At 43.7% G+C, this 17393-nt stretch overlaps 3 protein-coding genes across 4 annotated transcripts in view; 2 read left to right on the top strand and 1 right to left on the bottom strand.

Annotated features, from left to right (window-relative positions):
• LOC106612584 (E3 ubiquitin-protein ligase TRIP12) overlaps positions 1-17393 on the bottom strand; it is a 72684-nt gene that overhangs the window by 53730 nt on the left and 1561 nt on the right. The window lies entirely within an intron of this gene.
• fbxo36a (F-box protein 36a) lies at positions 143-1929 on the top strand. Its single transcript, XM_014213873.2, has 4 exons — positions 143-273; positions 610-718; positions 862-1034; positions 1414-1929. The coding sequence occupies exons 1-4, from the start codon at positions 178-180 to the stop codon at positions 1573-1575; spliced, it is 540 nt and encodes a 179-aa protein (XP_014069348.1). The 5' UTR covers positions 143-177; the 3' UTR covers positions 1576-1929.
• On the top strand, positions 2661-17150 carry LOC106612576 (zinc finger and BTB domain-containing protein 38). 2 transcript variants are annotated; one of them, XM_014213858.2, is made up of 3 exons: positions 2661-3246; positions 3844-3917; positions 10130-17150. In XM_014213858.2, exons 2-3 carry the CDS (start codon positions 3897-3899, stop codon positions 14048-14050), a joined length of 3942 nt encoding a protein of 1313 aa, XP_014069333.2. In that variant the 5' UTR covers positions 2661-3246; positions 3844-3896; the 3' UTR covers positions 14051-17150. The 2 variants fall into 2 exon arrangements, with proteins under 2 accessions (XP_014069333.2, XP_014069334.2); XM_014213859.2 differs by lacking the exons at positions 2661-3246; positions 3844-3917 and adding an exon at positions 5922-6294.

The raw sequence follows: 17393 nt of genomic DNA, 5'->3' as shown, positions 1-17393 counted from the left end.
TCCAACAGCTGTTTCTCGAAAATATACATGACATTGTGGGTTGATAATTATTTTATTTATATACTTAAATTATTAGCAATCACTCAATGTATACAATTGCGAACATAATCGCTCTCATTATCACACAAAATATTTCGCTGTTCTCTCCGTTGTCATGGTAACTATTTAGCGTCTAAAATGGCGTCTCTACTTGGGAAGAAAGTGTTTGAAATAAATGGTCAGGGTCCCCCTCCGACAAAAGACTTTTTTCAGCTTACTGTCACTAAAACTGAGGTAAATTCTTATATTTGATCATCCATCTGATATGTATCTTCGGATTGCAGGGAGTTAAAAACGGATAAAGTGCACAATGCTGGACTGTGGCTGTGGATAAAGGCTACACATTAGCACAGCAGGCATGGTAGACAGCACTGGATTTGGTAGTGTTGCTCTCCATTGACATGATTGTACTTTAAAGTGCTACATATCAACCTCATGTATCAGACATTTGTTTCTGCAAGTAACTTTTCTCTTTCAACATGCTTTGGATATAGTTTAATTACAAGGCTCTGATGATTTGAGAGAACTGAGTTGTATAACAGGCCTATGTATTTTTGAATTTCTCTTCAGGTGATATGGAGATCGTGGAAGATTTCTTTACGGATTGAATTCAAGGGTGCTGCACCTGGAGAAAATAAGATGACCCACGATGACTTTTTGCATGATGCCCGCATGCAGCGTAAGGTTTCCATTACAAGTCTCTGCCATGAAATATTAAGCCTACATCACCTACTCTATTTGTTTTGGTGTAGATGCACATGGTTCTGTTGGGGGTCTTGAAAAGTGCACTGCCCTGAGTAGGTGTGTACTCCCCATCTCTAGAACAAGTAGGTGTGGTGTTTGGCCAGCAGATCCTACAGTACACCCAAGCACTGTGCCAAGGGAACTTTGACTACCTGGAGCGCCTGCCCAATGACCTACTGTTCCAAATCCTGGCCTTCCTGGAACTGGAAGACGTAGCACAGCTGGCACAGACCACAAAGAGGTTCCACAAGGTGAGCCTGGGCTTTACAAACCCAAAGGGCAAGTTTCCCAGATACAAATGTAATCTGCTCCTGGACTAAAAAGTGTAATCTAAGGAGAATTTCCATTGAAATTGCTTTTAAATCCAGGACTAGGTGTAATATGTGTCCAGGAAACCAGTGCATAGTGTGTAGCCAAATCATTTGCAAAAGCACATTTCTTTCATATGCACATTATTTCATTAAGGGCCCTGAGTTTTTTGAACGGACAAGGAAAACCTCAGGGCCCTAGTTAGGCTACAACACGGTCAGGAAAATATAATCTGGGTTTAGTTAGTGAGCTAGTGTTTCTCTGTGTGTGTGTGTGTGTGTGTGTGTGTGTTGTATTTCAATACGGAATGGGTTATCCCAGCTCTGCAACTCGCCAGAGTTCTGGGAACAGACTGTGAGGGGTCGCTGTGATGAGCTCACACCTGACATGGAGGCCCTAGCCAACGCCATGGGCTGGAGGAAGATATTCTTTGCCTTCTTCAACACCAAAGAGCACCAGCAGTATGCACAGGGAGGTAGCTAGACACTTAAACAAGACAGTGTTACTCCTCTCATAATAAAGATTTGAGGAAATGTAACTTTCTCTGCCAGTAGCACAAGAGAGTTATTTATTTGAATAGTGTATTGTCTCTGTGTTTAAAATGCACTATCAATTGATCTATGTTATGTGAATGTGTATTTCAGGGCTTTTTTAATTCTCTCTGCAAAAACAAAAAGTGCCAAATGTTGGTTTCTGTCATTGCATTTGATTTCTAATCCAGTATGTTGTATGTACTATTTACAAGTAAAGCCATAATATTACTGAATTAATGCATGTTCCGAAGGAATTGTTGAGGTGTTTATTAAATGAGTTTATTTGCCAAACACAAATAAGTATGCTACTCTCTGGGTGTGACTGTGGATGATGTTTTTCAGTTGAAATGATACTTGGTAGTGTTCAATCCCACTCAATAACAGTAAGAACACATTGGTATGGTGTTTTCAATTGTGTTAAACATATTGTTACATGCATGCCTGTTATAAAAAAGACTAGGCCTAAAACAGATTCAGCTACTTATGAGATCATGGGTCAGAGATAATGCTGGAGATGCATTTCCTGTTTGAGAGAAACGATTTAGCATTCTTATGCCCTCTGCTGAAAACCAGCTGTACTGAAGGAGCTGTGTGAGGAGGAGAGTCTGATAGAAACCCTGTAGCCAGCAGAGGGAGCAAAGTGGCAGAGATATGCACATCCTTACGTCAGGAGGTGGATTGAATAAAACAAAGGTCACGTGTGCAAAACAACCGCTACCAGTCAGACAAACGTAATCGTTACTGTTGAACTGTAACCACACTGGCATGAGTTTGAATGTCATCGAAGGTAGGCCTACTTAGCATGTGTCACAGAAAAGGGTGTGAACCCTCTGACTGCAAGGTAAGATTGTCTGGGGATTTGTAAAAAATGTTTGTAGTATAAATCAATAAGATATGCCATTAACCCCACTTAATTTGTTTAAATAAAATAACTAATATTCGCCCTTTACATTATAAGGGGAGAGTAATGTAAAACAGAGAACATGTTTATTGATAAAAAAAAAAAATCTGTCTCTTTACATTGCAACGTCACAAAGGAGACGATGGAGATAGTTTTTAATGCATGTATTGTTGTTTCAAAACGTGTGTCTTTAAGTTATAAAAATCAACCAATCATTCAATCAACCAACTGTGTCCAAATACCTCACCTAGGGGAGCGAAATGGATCAGTCTCCCTCACACACACAGCGCTGAATGGTACTGAGCTCTATTATTAGCCTGAGTCAGTCGCTAAACACCGCCTCCTCAGCTGGGTCTGGGAGGAAAAATATTCATTACGTAACAATAAGAGATCGGTCTCTGGCTCCACTTCCTGAATACCACAGTGGCTAGGCCTGCGACAGCCGACCAGCCCGGAAGCCTCACTCTCTATTTGTGTGTTCGGGCAGAGCTCACCCTCTTTCGTTTATCCCTTGCAACACATTCCCACTACCCCTCCTCCTCCTCAATTCTTCTTTTTGGGTCAGTGATGCAGCAGGAGTGACGCAGCAGTGTCAGGGCCTCATCAGCCTCCAGACGGGCAGCGTCTCAGGAGTGGACTGGAGAGAGAATCAGTGTGCCCAGGCTGGGCCCAGACACACACCAGCAGCCAGACACCAGTCAACAGAGGAGAAGGCGGAAGGTAAATTACATGACTAGGCCCAGAGAGCGGGCCTGGAGCTGGCTAGCTAGAGCTCTCTTTCCCCCACACACACACACACACTCCACAGAGGGACTGCTCACTTCCATAGCGACAGCGAACGGGCATGTAGGACCATCCGGGAGGAAAAATGTTGGTCGGCATCTGAGCAAGTGTGAGTTGGATATGCAAGCGCAACAGTTATGAGGATCATGGTGTTTATGTACGCAGTGTGTGTGTTTTGAAAGAGAGAAAACAAGGCCTAGTCAGGCTTGCACTATGGGCTCTGTTTCCCTGCCGATCAATGTTCCTCTCATCTAGGCCCCAGCTGGGCTTGGTTTCCCTGACGATCAATGTTCCTCTAGTCTAGGCCCCAGCAAGTGGCTACAGACAGACTGAGGCAGTAAAGGCATGCCTTCTTTTGTTGTGGTTTTGAAAATATCCCAGCTGTAATGCATTTAATGGATGGGTGTGCCAAACAAATCGAGGATGTCAGAATAAAGGAAAACAAATACACAATTTCTATTAAAACTAAATGAAATGTGAAAAGTAAATGGTAAAGTCACATCAAACATTGTTGATATGTGATCTGTCTGACAGGGAAGAATCTCCAAGCAATTATTCAAGAGTGAAAGAAGAATTCGTCACAGAAAATGGCAACAATGAATCAGCAGGTTGGATCCTTTTAATTTCTCCAATTTCCACAAATAATAAATCTGTTCATAGCAATATAATTTGTCAAAATGATTTGTTCAAATTTCAACTGCTCTTTCTGTACTCTTAGTTTGCAAAACATTTGAAGTACTAACAAATAATGTGGGAGAGGGGTTGTAGTGAGCAAGACAAACGGTAGGTACTGCAGACACTTCATTTGCAATTCTCAAAACTGTAAAGAACAAAGAGCATGGATGGTAAAGGAGAGCTAGGCTTATTTGTTTTGGGATGTCGTGTTCGCCTGCAGTGTACCAGTGGAAATCGATTTGTGCAGGCAAGACTACGAATACAGGAAAGGGTGAGGAAGCAGGCAAGACCATTAACCATACATAGCAGGCATGGAGGAAGAGAACGGAAAGACACCAGAGGAAAAACTGAGATAAATAGAAATTGCAATATGGAGGCATGATAGTGGCAACCCAAACATGGCAAATCATATTTCCTCTGGCTTTACGAGGCTCCCTCCCAGACCTTGTAAGGTTTGCAACCTTTAATGTTCCATAACAGCATGCTTTTAAGGTAGCACTGTTTTCTTAGACGGTTGCCATAGCAACAAGGTCATGCCAAAGTGTAGCAGCTTACAGAAGTGTGAAGGCTGGCGTGGTGCCAGGCTGGTGTACTGCTTCCCCAGGCCAACGCAAGCAGACAGGGGCCTTGATTGCACTCAGGTAACGTCAACAATCAAGCCGGGTAGGCCTGCACCAGAAATAGCTGGCAGACGGCTGAGCAGACAGAGAAAGCACAGAGAGCAGAAGGGGACAGAGGCATGGGGATTGTCATGATAAGCTGAACTAACACTGGCAGGACTTGCACAGCGAATGTCTCCCATTTGTTTCATGAGGCCAATCTGTTCTGACACCAAGTCAAATATAAAATGTGCATGGTTTTCACATTCGGGTGCAGAAGCTGTATCCCTAAGCCCGGAAAGATAGCGGAGACACGTTATACAAATTCAAAAACACTTGTGATAAAACCTCGGTCTTCATACGTATAAAGCGACTGTCTGCGTCTACAGCAGCTGGAGGGGCTAGCAGTGCCCTGCCTGCCTGGTTTAGCCCCTCCCCCCTGCACTTTGCAGTGCTGAGGCATCCCTCTGTGTTCCCATCCATCAGCAGCCTCTACAAAGACGAACCCACTGTCCTCCAGCTCTCTCCTCAGTCCTTTTTTCTTACTTTGAAAGTGCACAGAAGCAGGCGAGATAAATAAGCTATATATAGTTGGCAGCATAGCCTAGTGGTTAGAGCGTTGGACTAGTAACCCGAAAGGTTGCAAGTTCGAATCCCCGAGCTGACAAGGTACAAATCTGTCGTTCTGCCCCTGAACAAGGCAGTTAACCCACTGTTCCTAGGCCGTCATTGAAAATAAGAATTTATTCTTAACTGACTTACCTAGTTAAATAAAGGTAAAATAAAATTTTAAAAAATAGTCGCCGATATCTCATTGATCATGCTGCTATATACAAACAAGAGCAAAGCAGGCTAATTGTGTTCATGAGGCAACGTACACAGATGTGCTGACAAAGAGCGAGAGAGGGTTTGAGTGTACACAGTAGCACAAAGCGCCTGTGTGCATAGGCATGAGATAGATGGCAAGTGTGATATGACGTGTTTGAAAGTGAGCTACAGATCCAGCTTCCCTGTAAGATACAGTATGAATGGTGTCGGTGTGGAGGTCGAGCAGAAATGTGATTGTGGGTGTGCTTTGTAGTATGGTTGAAGTTGTATCGCCGTAACCGCGCTAGCAGGCATGCAGCCTCGGCGTTTTCTCTGATCTGTGCAGCACGGCGTAGGAGTGTGTGATGTAGCACTGAGCCGCTCTGTCTTACCGTCCTCAGCCATGCTTAATAAAGTTGCCGTTTCCTGCTTGGCGACTGCAGAGTAGATGCCGCTGGACTCAAGTTGCCCGGGCAGCACAGAGGCAGCAGACAGACCCATAGTCCAATCTAGCTATTTTTAAACGTTAATGTGGGAATCCTGTGGTCAATGGTCTGAGAGCTGGGGCAAGCCAGGAAAGGACTGGGTGGAATAGGAGAGAGCGGAGTACTCAACCAGGACCTAGGCAAAGGACGTGGACGTTGGAGCTGGAGTGAGCAGCGTAGAAAGAGAGAGGGAGGGAGTGAGAGAGGGAGAGGCAAGAAAGACAACAGCGAAAGCTCTGCCTCTAACGGCACCACTGGGCAGCGACAAGTCTAGAAAAAAAAAGTGTATACTTTCGCCTTCCTTTCAAAGTTTTTTTTAATTCTTCTGTACAGTAGAGGGGACACTGTGTAATGTTTTTGGCTGTTCGTCTTCTGTGTCAGCTGTTCGCCTTCTGTGTCATTTTCTCTGATTCGCAAAGGTATGTTCTGCACGTTTCCACCCAATCTACAACCGCTTTTTAACAGAAATACACATATTGCACGGGGTGGCTTGAGTGTGGGTAAGGCTATGACATTTTCGCTCTTTGTTTGACTAGACAGCTTGCATTCGAGACTGTTTTTTTCTCGCCTTGTGGTTCACAGCAATTAGGGTATTTACATTTTTCAGGTTTTGAAATGCACATCGAATGATATTCTAAGGCACAGTGAACTAGGGTGTGGCAAAGAGACATCCTTTGACTAATTCAACATTTCCGCTCAATATGTGAACAGAGTAAACCACATCAAGATGAGAGAATTGGTCATATCAGCCCTTATTGAAAAGAATCAACTGAAACCGCAGACATGCAGGCAATTTCCAGATGAAAATGCATGGAAAGCGACACAAACCAGGGGAAATCAGCATCAAGGCTGAAGCACATCGCCTGCCGTAAGCGGAAGAGAGAGAAAGTCCATCGGACTGCTGCATTTCTGCTGCAGACTCTCACACACACCGACCGACACATATCCAGAGTGGAAACAAAGGGCGGAAAGCCTCCATTGCGGTGGCGTTGGAGCATGAGAGATCTGCAGTGCTGGGGCTCTCAGACAGGCACGGCTCGCTGTGAGGAAGGACCAAACCAAATCCCCAGACAGCTAATGCAGTCACCCGCCTGCCCCGCCATCCATCTGAATCTGAATCCCAATAAGCGCTGCGCCACAGCATGTTGCCGTGACAACAGAGGCCTGTCAGACGGGGAGGCAGGAGGCTGTTTCCCAACGATACGGCGAGGGTTCTTCTCTCGGTCAGCTGCCAGCCATATTGTAATCGTGGCACCTAGAGAAAACATTAGCAAAAATATGTATTTTATTAAGATTTTTTTTATTTTTTATTTCAAACATGGTTGCGTGATCACTTTAATAAGTTAAGTTACAAAAAAACCCCTCAATTTTTATGTTTCAATACGGACATGTTAAGTCTAATTAAAGTGTTTATGGCCTGGGGCTGAATGTATGGTTTATTGCTGTGCAATTATGTAAATCTGTCATTAGGTTATTCATTCTTCCCTGCCTCTTCTGAATAATATGTAGCACGTAATGCTTAGGACAGTCAGTTGAAACAGAGACCTGAAAATGAGAACAGTTTCAATGATATTATTACACACATAGGTGTAATGTATGTAAACAAGCAACTGGGTGCAATAAGAATGCCTCTCGGGAAGTACTCAACCGAGGGTATATGGAAAGTGATCTTTTTGTTAAGAAGAAGGGGTCTCATCTCAACATCATGGTCTAATGGCAATCTGGAGCAGGGACAAACGGTACCCCATAAACGGGCAGCCATTTTAACCTACCCCAACAGCTCACCAACAACGAGGATAAAGAAGAAAATAGAAAATGGCCACCATGCCATGGAAAATTACAGTAACAGCATTTTGTTGCACATATGTATAACCAGTCGTAATATATGCATAACAACAATGCCACAATTGCAGAGCCGACCTATACCATCAGATAGCCTTGTTCTCTCTGTAAGCAAAGCTGTGGTGCTGTCCAAAGTGCTTGTGGATTACATCTTTGATGTCTGACATGGAAAGAAGAAATGTTGCATTAGGAAGTATGTTATGACGCTGATCTTAAAATAAAGAAGTGTCCAGAGACCTCTTTGGATAGAAGTCAGGGACAAAAATCACAGGATGCTCATAAAAATAGAACTATGTCGCCTATGCTTCAGCAGAATCATGTTAATAAGTCATGCAAACAGAAAGCAAAAAAAATAATGAAATGCTGATACCATTAGGCTACATTTAGGCTAACTGCAGAAGCTACTTGCCTTTGCGTGTAACCTAAGCATCATCCTGTGTGAGAGTCTGACAGAGGTGTTGCCTCAGACCAGTTCACACAGTGACTTATGCACACCCCTGGGAGGAATACACAGGAAGTGCTGTGCTCTTTACATTTTCTCTCAGGTTAGACAGAACGATAAGAGACATGGAAATCCCATTGAACCACATGCAACAGCGTCGGAAGACTCAGGATATTATTGCCTTTACACACAAACATAAAACAACCCCCCTGGAAGCAGATGCCAATTCAACATCTATTCCACATTTGGTTCAATGTAATTTCATTGAAATGACGTGGAAACAATGTGGAAACAACGTGGAAGCAACGAGCGTGAGCCCAGTGGGAATGCTCTACAGATGTCTATAGATGCATATAGTGAAACAGATGGCGTTTTGTGTAAGCTGCATGTGCGAGCCGTGACTGGATTAGCAACTGAATTCTGCTCTAAAAAGAGCTAAATGGTCTCAGCAGGAGTCAACATGGTGGTCGTTCCTCTACAGTGGCTCTATAGCCCAGTGCAGCTACCCCGTCTCAATTATAAGGTGTTGGTTACGTATCCCTGTATTAGCTCTGACTAAGCTGTGTGTGGGTCAAAACATTCCTCCAGTGCTTACGAATAATTAACTAATGCTAGGGGCAGAAAGGACAAATGAGTCAGGGGAGACAATCTTCCCATCTCATATACTGCCATCAACCTGAACCCAGTGTGCTTCTCCTTATGAAATATGCTGATGTACCTGCCAGCCAGTGAGGGCAATGACTCTAGCATGGCTGGTCACCTGGAACCGCATTAAACGACTGACTGAAGTAGATAGAACGAGTCCACATCCTGGCTGAATCACAACATGTTTGCCCTCACTGTAGTTTCTACTCCACCAGCTGTAACACTTGCCAGGTACAAGACATTTTGCTTCAGGCACTTCACTAGTGCACGTTTAGTCAGGGTTTATTAAGCCTCCAGACTGTAGTCATTCTGCATTAAGTAGCCTAATGTGCCTCATCAGCTTGGGCAACAACAAAACAAGAGTCACCAGGAAGCAATAAGTCTTCAGGAATAGGTTACAAATATATATTTCTATCACATTCGAGGCAATTATTCAAAATGTAAAATAGAAGTGTCTGTAAGCAAGGAGTTTAATTGAATTGGTTTTCAAACAATGGTGAGTGCTTATTTCCAGGCGTTTTTTTATTTTTACAAAAGAGAATCATCATAAATTCTTCATGTACAATGGTTATTCCAAGCACTGTAAACATTTAAAGGTAATGTCAAGAGGACATCTTTGTGCTGTTGTAACTTTTTACAGAAGTATTACATTAGTATATTCTCATGAGAACTAGATATTGTTCTGGTTAATCTATTTGAATAGGCTTGTGGAAAGCAACATATGGCCCACAGTTCTTCAAGATATGGTATGCCAGCATCATCTCCTTAAACTTTACTGCCATCTAGTGTGACAAAGTAAGAACAGCTGGATTGCTTTCCTATAAAACTGACACATTCCACTTGATTTCCATAAGGCCATTACTGCCAAATCCAGCCCATGCTTAATCAAAGTAATTTATTAAATCATATTCCTTAGATTATCTCTGTATGGAAGGAATTGTTACTGTTTGCACAACTATAGCCTAAATTATTTGAAATACCAAAGAATCAAAATGCAGAATAACACCATTTTCAATTCCACATAAGAGAATGTATGCACACCTTTCATGTTTTTTTCTTTTTATATTCCAGAAAGTCATTTCATATTTTTTACATTTTAGTTATTTAGCAGACACTCTTACCCAAAGCGACTTACAGTAGTACTGTAAGTGCATACTTCTCGCCCGTGGGAATCGAGCCCACAACCCTGACGTTGCAAGTGCCATCTAAATGTAATGAATGTGTTCATATTTTATATTGTGAATATAAGCAACGTGCATTAGCAATTGACTATCAATGTTTTGAAGCCAATTAGAATGGCTGTTTCCTTTATGTCCTCTCTGCAGATGACGGTGGCGTCTCCCTGCACCCAGGGCCTGGTGGACAGCTCCCATCCCCAGGCGCTCCTCAGCAGGCTCAACGAGCAGCGCTCCCAGGGCCTCTTCTGTGATGTCACCATCGTGGTGGAGGATGTCAAGTTCCGGGCCCACCGGAACATCCTGGCTGCCTGCAGCGGATACTTCCGCAGCGCCTTCACCTCCCCTGAGGTGTGGACTTCCAGCCAGGTGCTGGAGCTCATGGACCTGAGGTCTGAGGTGTTCGCCAGCATCCTCAACCTCATCTACTGTTCCAAGATCACATCCTCACCTAGCACAGAGAACACTAGATGCCTGATGGCAGCTGGAAAAAGACTGGGCATTCCCTTCTTAGAGAAACTGGTGGAACAAGACAGGCAGGGCTCAGGTGGACCAAAGATCCAGACCTCAACCAACCCTGCTAAGACCACAGGCCGTAGTAAGGTCTGTGGGCCCCGTAAAGCGAAGAAGGAGACCTCCAGGCCAGATCAGCCAGACAGTGCAAGAGGCCCGCGGATCACCAATGCTTTCTCTATCACTGAGGTGGGTCCCGGGAATAACCTTTTCACCCCACTAGACCTGCACAGTGGGGAGAGGCAGTCACCTGACCTTGGACAGACCCCAGCAGCCTGCCCTGCCCCCTGCCCCCTCGCGATGGACAATGAGCCCATGCAGGCGCTGTCAGAGCACTCCTACGCAGTCATCAGCCAGGGACCCAGGGCCCCTGAGCACAGGGCTGGCAACCAGGAGGACAACAAGAAGGGCACCAAACCCACACAGTCCCAATCAAGGCAACTGGCCAACAGGAACAGTGGCCCACTCAAAAAGCGCCACAGACTGCGAGCCGCCTTGAGTAAAAGCACACCTCCAACACTGGCTGTAGCACTTGAACCTGTGCATCCTACTGGAAGCAGCCCGGCATTAATAAAGCCCACTGTACAACCTGTGGGAACGTCACCCCCGTCATTATACCCGCAGACAGATGTGCATACAAGCAGGGCCAATGAGCTTCCTCTAGCCATGGATAATGGCTACAGGGAGCTGGACCCACCTCCACTTTCACCCCACACGGAAGATAGCATATCAATCTATGGCTGTGAGCACTGTCCAGAGATATTCACCAATAAAGCACTTCTCACCGTACATACAGAAATACACAAAAAAAGGTTTGTCAGTCATTTGTTTTGCAAGTTTTGTCGCAGGAAGTTCATGCATTTGAAGCGGTTGCGGAACCACGAGACGGTGTGCCCGAAAGCACAGAGGGGCTCGCCTGAACACGAGCCCCAAGGCAAAGAGGACGGGGCAGACCATTATTCAGACAGCATGCCAAGCATGGACAATACAGCAACTGATGTCCAGTTATCTCCTCCTGAACTCCCTGACCCTTTCCTTCCAACCAGCCTCCAAATGAACCCCACCTCAAAAACACTGCAGGCTTTAGATAGGTTAGTGAAACCTAGTAGAGGCCAGAGGGTCTATAACTGCAGTGTGTGTAAACGGGCATATGTGACCGTCTCCAGTCTGAAGCGCCACGAGAATGTGCACTCCTGGCAGAGGGCGTACCCCTGTCACTACTGCAATAAAGTGTTTGCCCTAGCCGAGTATCGCACCAAACACGAGATCTGGCACACAGGTGAGCGCCGCTACCAGTGCATCTTCTGCTTAGAGACCTTCATGACCTACTACATCCTAAAGAACCACCAGAAGGCCTTCCACGGAATCGATCCCAGATTGTCTGTGAGTAAGAAGTCAGCAAATGGTGGATTTAAGGGCAGCGTTTACCCCATTAAACTCTACAGGCTTCTGCCTATGAAGTTTAGAAAGAGACGCTATAAGACTTACAGTCAGACCTATTCAGAGGAGCTGGAGGGCAGCGAGCAGGCCCCGTTGGGCTGCAGCTCTCCCATCCTTCCATTTGAAGATGTTGGCGCTATGGGTAAGCAAGATGCTGCTTTATTCTCAATGCCTGTGACATTCATGGCCACTCCAAAAGTGGTAGCATCAGTAATGCCACGCATCAGTTTTGATCAGCCCTGTGACCAAGATGTAGACCAAGATGCAGGCACAGGAAAACAGGCCTCTCACTCCGAACTTAATGGGCCTCCATATAGCTATACAACCCCCTTGGCCATAATGCAGGCAGGTGGGGAGTCCCCTGCACTGGACTATGGAGATGGTGCCGCATTCCAAGGGATTAAGAACCTGGAGGGCAACAGTCATAATATACCGTTCCTAAAAATCAACCCATCCAGCTCTCTGAACAGGCTATGTGAGCTCTCAGCTGCAGCACAGAGAATTGAAGCCATGACCAGTCAGCTTTTTATGCCAGGGGCTGAGAGCCTGGCGCCTAGCAAGACTGCAGGGGGGGAAACTGAAACGTACATTGCCACACCTGCGTGTCCAGGTCCCTCCGTGGATGGTCACGTTCTGCCACTCTGCCAGATCACAGTGAAAATTGGCAACGAGGCCATTATTCGCCGGAGAATCAAGGGCTCTAAGCTGTTCCCCAGGAAGAGGAAAAGAAGCAGCGGGAGCCAGGTAGAGGAGAGGTGTCGGGACCAGGGCCGGCCTGCAGAGGGCAGCATGGAGAGCTCCAGCCTCCGCTTCAGGACAGAGGTCACTTCTGTCATAGAGCCAGAGCCATGCGATGACCACACTGACCGTGACACAGCTGACAAGCTCTGGCGTCCCTATTACTCTTACAAACCCAAGAAGAAGAGTAAGAAACTGAGATCCAAACACAGAAAAGAGAGACGTCGTCTACGCTATTCCATGACATCCTCAATAGTGCCCAGGGCCAGAAAAGACTACCTGGATAAAGGATGCAGAAGCGCTGAAGATAGCATCTCCATCGAGGGCACAGAGCTGAAACAACGTCTCAGAAACACCAGCCCAAAGACGACGTACACCTGTGACATCTGTGCAAGCACCTTCATAACGGCATCGGGTCTGAGAGCACATGTCATTGGCTGCCACCCAACTTTCTGTCGAACCTGTGCAAAGCAGTGTCCCCCCAGGGAAACCTCCAGTGCCAGCTGCGAGACCGCTGAGGACAGCAGGGATTACATATGCAAGAGCTGTATGGAAAATGGCTCCTGCTTTGACAATTGTGCCCGCAGCCCCAGCACAGAGAAGCGGTATCGCTGCTCCTTCTGCCCACAGCGCTTCCTCTACCTCGCAACCAAGAAGAGCCATGAAAAAAAACACAAGGAGACAGCAGGAAAGGGGTACAGCAACGACGACTACCCCACAGTCCCAAAACGGCCAGCAACTTTGGACTTAGGCCTAAATCTGAAAAGGCTTGTCATCAAAACAGAGGAAGGGGAGGATCAATATAGCATCGACAAGGAGAGCAAAGTGCCAGCGGGATCACTAGGCAGTTTTTCAACAGAGAAGATAGAGCCTAAGCACAAGGAATGGGAGGACACAGGTGACTACATGTCAGTGGCGCACAAAAGAGAGCATCCATTTAGAATAAACAGTGATGGACACTATCAGAAAGAGAGAAACTCCAACATGAAAACTCCAATGTCACCCTCCTGCACTGACACCTTTTCTCTTTCCCCTTCAGAGATGCAGTATAGAAAGCTTTCCCCTTCAGAAAAGCAGTATAGAAAGTCTAAAAAGCGTTTTGAACACAAACAGCAACATCAGAAAAGCCTCACTTCCAAAAGGCAGAAGCAAGTAGACTTTATGGATAGAGAAACACCCAGTCATAAGGCCCCTCTGACCACACCAGGAGAAGACAGTCATTTTAGCTATGGGCAGTCTTCTTCTACACATCTGAAACGAGATTCAGTCACTAGGGGAACCACTCGCTCCTCGCCAAAGTCAGAGAAGTGTACACACAGTGTAAAGAGGAGTCCTCTTTACAAAGATAATACTTATCATTCAGGAGGGAAATACTTTTAAGTGACTATATGCCTATGCAGTAAGTTGCAGACCAACAGTAAAATACATATGTCAATATGCTGTGCTTGATATAGGTTCGTTTGCCCGAAATAATGGACCCAAACTAAATCAAGGGCTCCTCAAGTACTTTGAAAACATCATTGGATTATTATGTTTTTGACCCGGGTCTGGAAAACAGATATAATAAGTTGCCAATGAACAGCAGATATTGAATATGAAGACCTAACTGACATCTATGTAAATTGCATTTTCTTCATTCTTATAACACAAATCTTTTTAAAAAAGGGGATTTATTTTTGTACTTTTTTTCTTTGCTTTTTGAGGCTATTTCATAATTATTGTGCTGTCCATATTCTATACATATGCTAACTGTGCATAGTTATTTGCACTTTATAATAATTAGAATTTTTGACTGTATAGGCTACCATTCATATAAATAGACTGTCCACCACTTTGGTAGTGTCATTACCACTGACAGCACCACGTGCACCATCAAAATGAATGTGTCTTTTAAAATAATATACATGACGTGATACAAAGTTGACAAAATGCAGTTTGTGTGTCAGAGGGAATAACTAATTAATGAACTAGTAGATGATGACAAGAGGAGAACACACATGCCTGTTTTGATATTCATGGGTCTTGGGTTATTTAGATAAATAAACAATCAACCTGTCTGGAATTGCAAAGAAGAGCTGTTATGCTACATTCTGGAATTAAGAGGACAAATTATTGCATGGCACACACAGACCCTCCTGTTGTTGGATTATATACGTACACAGGATATGGAGCCAGATAGCTGCCAAAAGGTTGAACGTACGTATCGTTAGGATCGTGACAAAATCCAGACGGAATTTGTTCGGATCGTAAGAAAAGCCATGCGTGAAACGCAAACGTGAAATTTAATCTGTGAACATACAAAATACTATGTTAATTATGGACTAACATTTTAGGCTTGAACAAATCTTGTGTTGTAATTCTGACATACAATAATATCTTTCAGAGTTTTGGAAGTTTCATCTCACGGCTTGTAAGAAGTGCTACGCGAACAAGTATAACACAGTATAAAAAAAACGTAAGTCAGAGAAACAGGAAAGAGGTATCCTGCACGATTTCAAGTTAAAAGTATCCATTCTCTATTACTCCTCAGTTGAGTTCACATTTATGTAGCTAATGTAATGGATTTGTTTGCCAGCGCAAGTCTAGATAGCACTAGCTGTATTATTCCTACAACAGTGAAGTTTCAGTCCGCTAGGTGTATCTCTACAGCATGGACATATCTCTGGGTGACGTGGACATCCCCATGCATGCACCTTATCAACATATGACTAATACAATATTGCACCATGCAATTCTCTGGGCTCTGTCTGAAATCATAACCAGTAGTATATACCAGGAATAATGAAACACAGAATAATAATAGCTGTTTGGTGAATCTATTAATTATATATGATCACTGGAGTGGTATTATGAAATGTATTTCACTCAAAATCTTGCCAAAGCGTATTCTGTAGGAAGGGTTTATAATTTGACATGATTTATATGAATCGGGTCATGGACATATGGACTTTGAAATGAACAAGGGAGAGGTTAAACGTAGGCGGAGTCTGGCATAAGCTTATTCCCACACTTTACAATAACTCTGTTGCAGTGGTCTTAGATAGTCTCCTTATAGGCTATTCCCTCCATCACAACACTGCTGCCCAGTTGAAGAGCTTGTGATCTCCATGCAGCACCATGCACCTTCAGAAAAGCACCCCTCAACCTCAGGAGATGCCCTTCTGGAGGCATGCAGCCATAGTCATTATACTCTAATGTAGGCCTATTTGCCTAGTAGCCAGAGCATATGTTAAATGCCAACATATTTGAACATTTAAGTTATCCTTCATTCACCTTAAATCATTTCATTCAGTCAATATGTCATCCATTCAGTCATTTGTCTGAGTTCCAATAGGAACTAAATCAAAGAGAATAGAACAGTCTTATCCATTTGTTTATTGAAATCCATGTGTGTATTCAAAATGATCTAAATTCTCCAAAAGTTATTTACCCTATCACTTTAATAATTCAATGCTTAAATTTAGGCCAATCCACACAAAAAAAAAATATATATATATTAAAATAGGCCTTCAACTTGAAGGCATTGCAATTTAGGCTATCATTTCAGGTACTGGTGTCTTGTGGAATAATTGTAGAACTATTAGAATTTTATAACTGTTTTTAATTATAGGCCTCCCCTTAAGATCAGACACTAACTCACAGGCCACTAAATAAATGTTAAATAAAATAGTGGAATCGCCTAAGGCCTACAGTCCGTGCTCCCAAATAGTGGAAAAAGTCTGATTCATTAGGTTAAATGATCACCACAGTAGCCGCACATGGCTATAAAAATAAATTATGCAATTATAAGGCCATTAAATAACACACAACAGCATGGCATATTTAGATAGCGGAATAGGCTTAGCCCAAATCATATTTACTTTCTATTTTGCAGCTCATGTGGTTATTCTAGACAAGGCTCTTCTGCATCTTTATAGTATCCTTCTCACACAAGTCCTTTGCTGAAGGCCCAAGCCTATACGACGCCATCTACTGGTATAACGTCGTTATCGAATGCTGTTCTAAAACAAGCTTTAGACTTTGGAAATGAAACCGGAAGCTGTAAAGCAACTCTAACGTCTGGGCTAGAGTTGCATGATTGACTAGCTAACTTCGACTAGCTACGTTCGGTTCATGTCCTTTGCAGATGCCACATTCCTGACAAAAGTTAATAGGTATAAAAAAATATCTGTAACCGAGTAAAGGGAGACTTAAAGTAAGAATTGAACGTATAAATGTTAATTCATAGTCGTAACATAAATTAGATCTGTAAATGTACAAATTCTAACGGTTAGGTTTCATGTTTCACGCATGGCTTTTCTTTTGATCCTAACAATTTACGTATGGATTTTCTTATGATCCTAATTATACATACATTCAACCTTTTGGCAGCTATCTGGCTCCATAACAGGAGGCCATAATTGGTAAGTCCTTGCACTGATGCAGAGTTTGCAGCTGTTACTTGCATAAGGCAATTAGAAATAAAAACAAATCTAAGCCATCAAATATTTTTACGGTTTTCTTTACTGAATGCTTCTTTTTACCTTTGTGTTAAATGTTTTACCTAACTTCTCAGTTGTATTACCTTTGGTAAATAAAGAGTGTGTAGACTTTGCAAAAGTGCAAATGCTTAGTAAATCTTGACTGTCTGTTTACTCTGGTGCTCTGTTGGACAGTCACTTGGTGGCCTCGGGGTCAGCCAATCTGAGAAGTTAATTCCTTTCCCATCATCCCTCAACATTTT

The sequence above is a fragment of the Salmo salar genome, chromosome ssa09 (genome assembly GCF_905237065.1).
Source record: "Salmo salar chromosome ssa09, Ssal_v3.1, whole genome shotgun sequence".
Classification (NCBI taxonomy): Eukaryota; Metazoa; Chordata; class Actinopteri; order Salmoniformes; family Salmonidae; genus Salmo; species Salmo salar.
Note: the sequence above shows the minus strand (reverse complement) of the source record. Positions and strands in the feature narration are given on the sequence as shown.

Coding starts and splice junctions, on each gene's coding strand:
- fbxo36a (XM_014213873.2), top strand. CDS start 178: ATGGCGTCTCTACTTGGGAAGAAAGTGTTTGAAATAAATGGTCAGGGT. Junction 719..861: donor GCATGATGCCCGCATGCAGC/GTAAGGTTTCCA, acceptor CCCCATCTCTAG/AACAAGTAGGTGTGGTGTTT. Junction 1,035..1,413: donor CCACAAAGAGGTTCCACAAG/GTGAGCCTGGGC, acceptor GGGTTATCCCAG/CTCTGCAACTCGCCAGAGTT.
- LOC106612576 (XM_014213858.2), top strand. CDS start 3,897: ATGGCAACAATGAATCAGCAG. Junction 3,918..10,129: donor TGGCAACAATGAATCAGCAG/GTTGGATCCTTT, acceptor TCCTCTCTGCAG/ATGACGGTGGCGTCTCCCTG.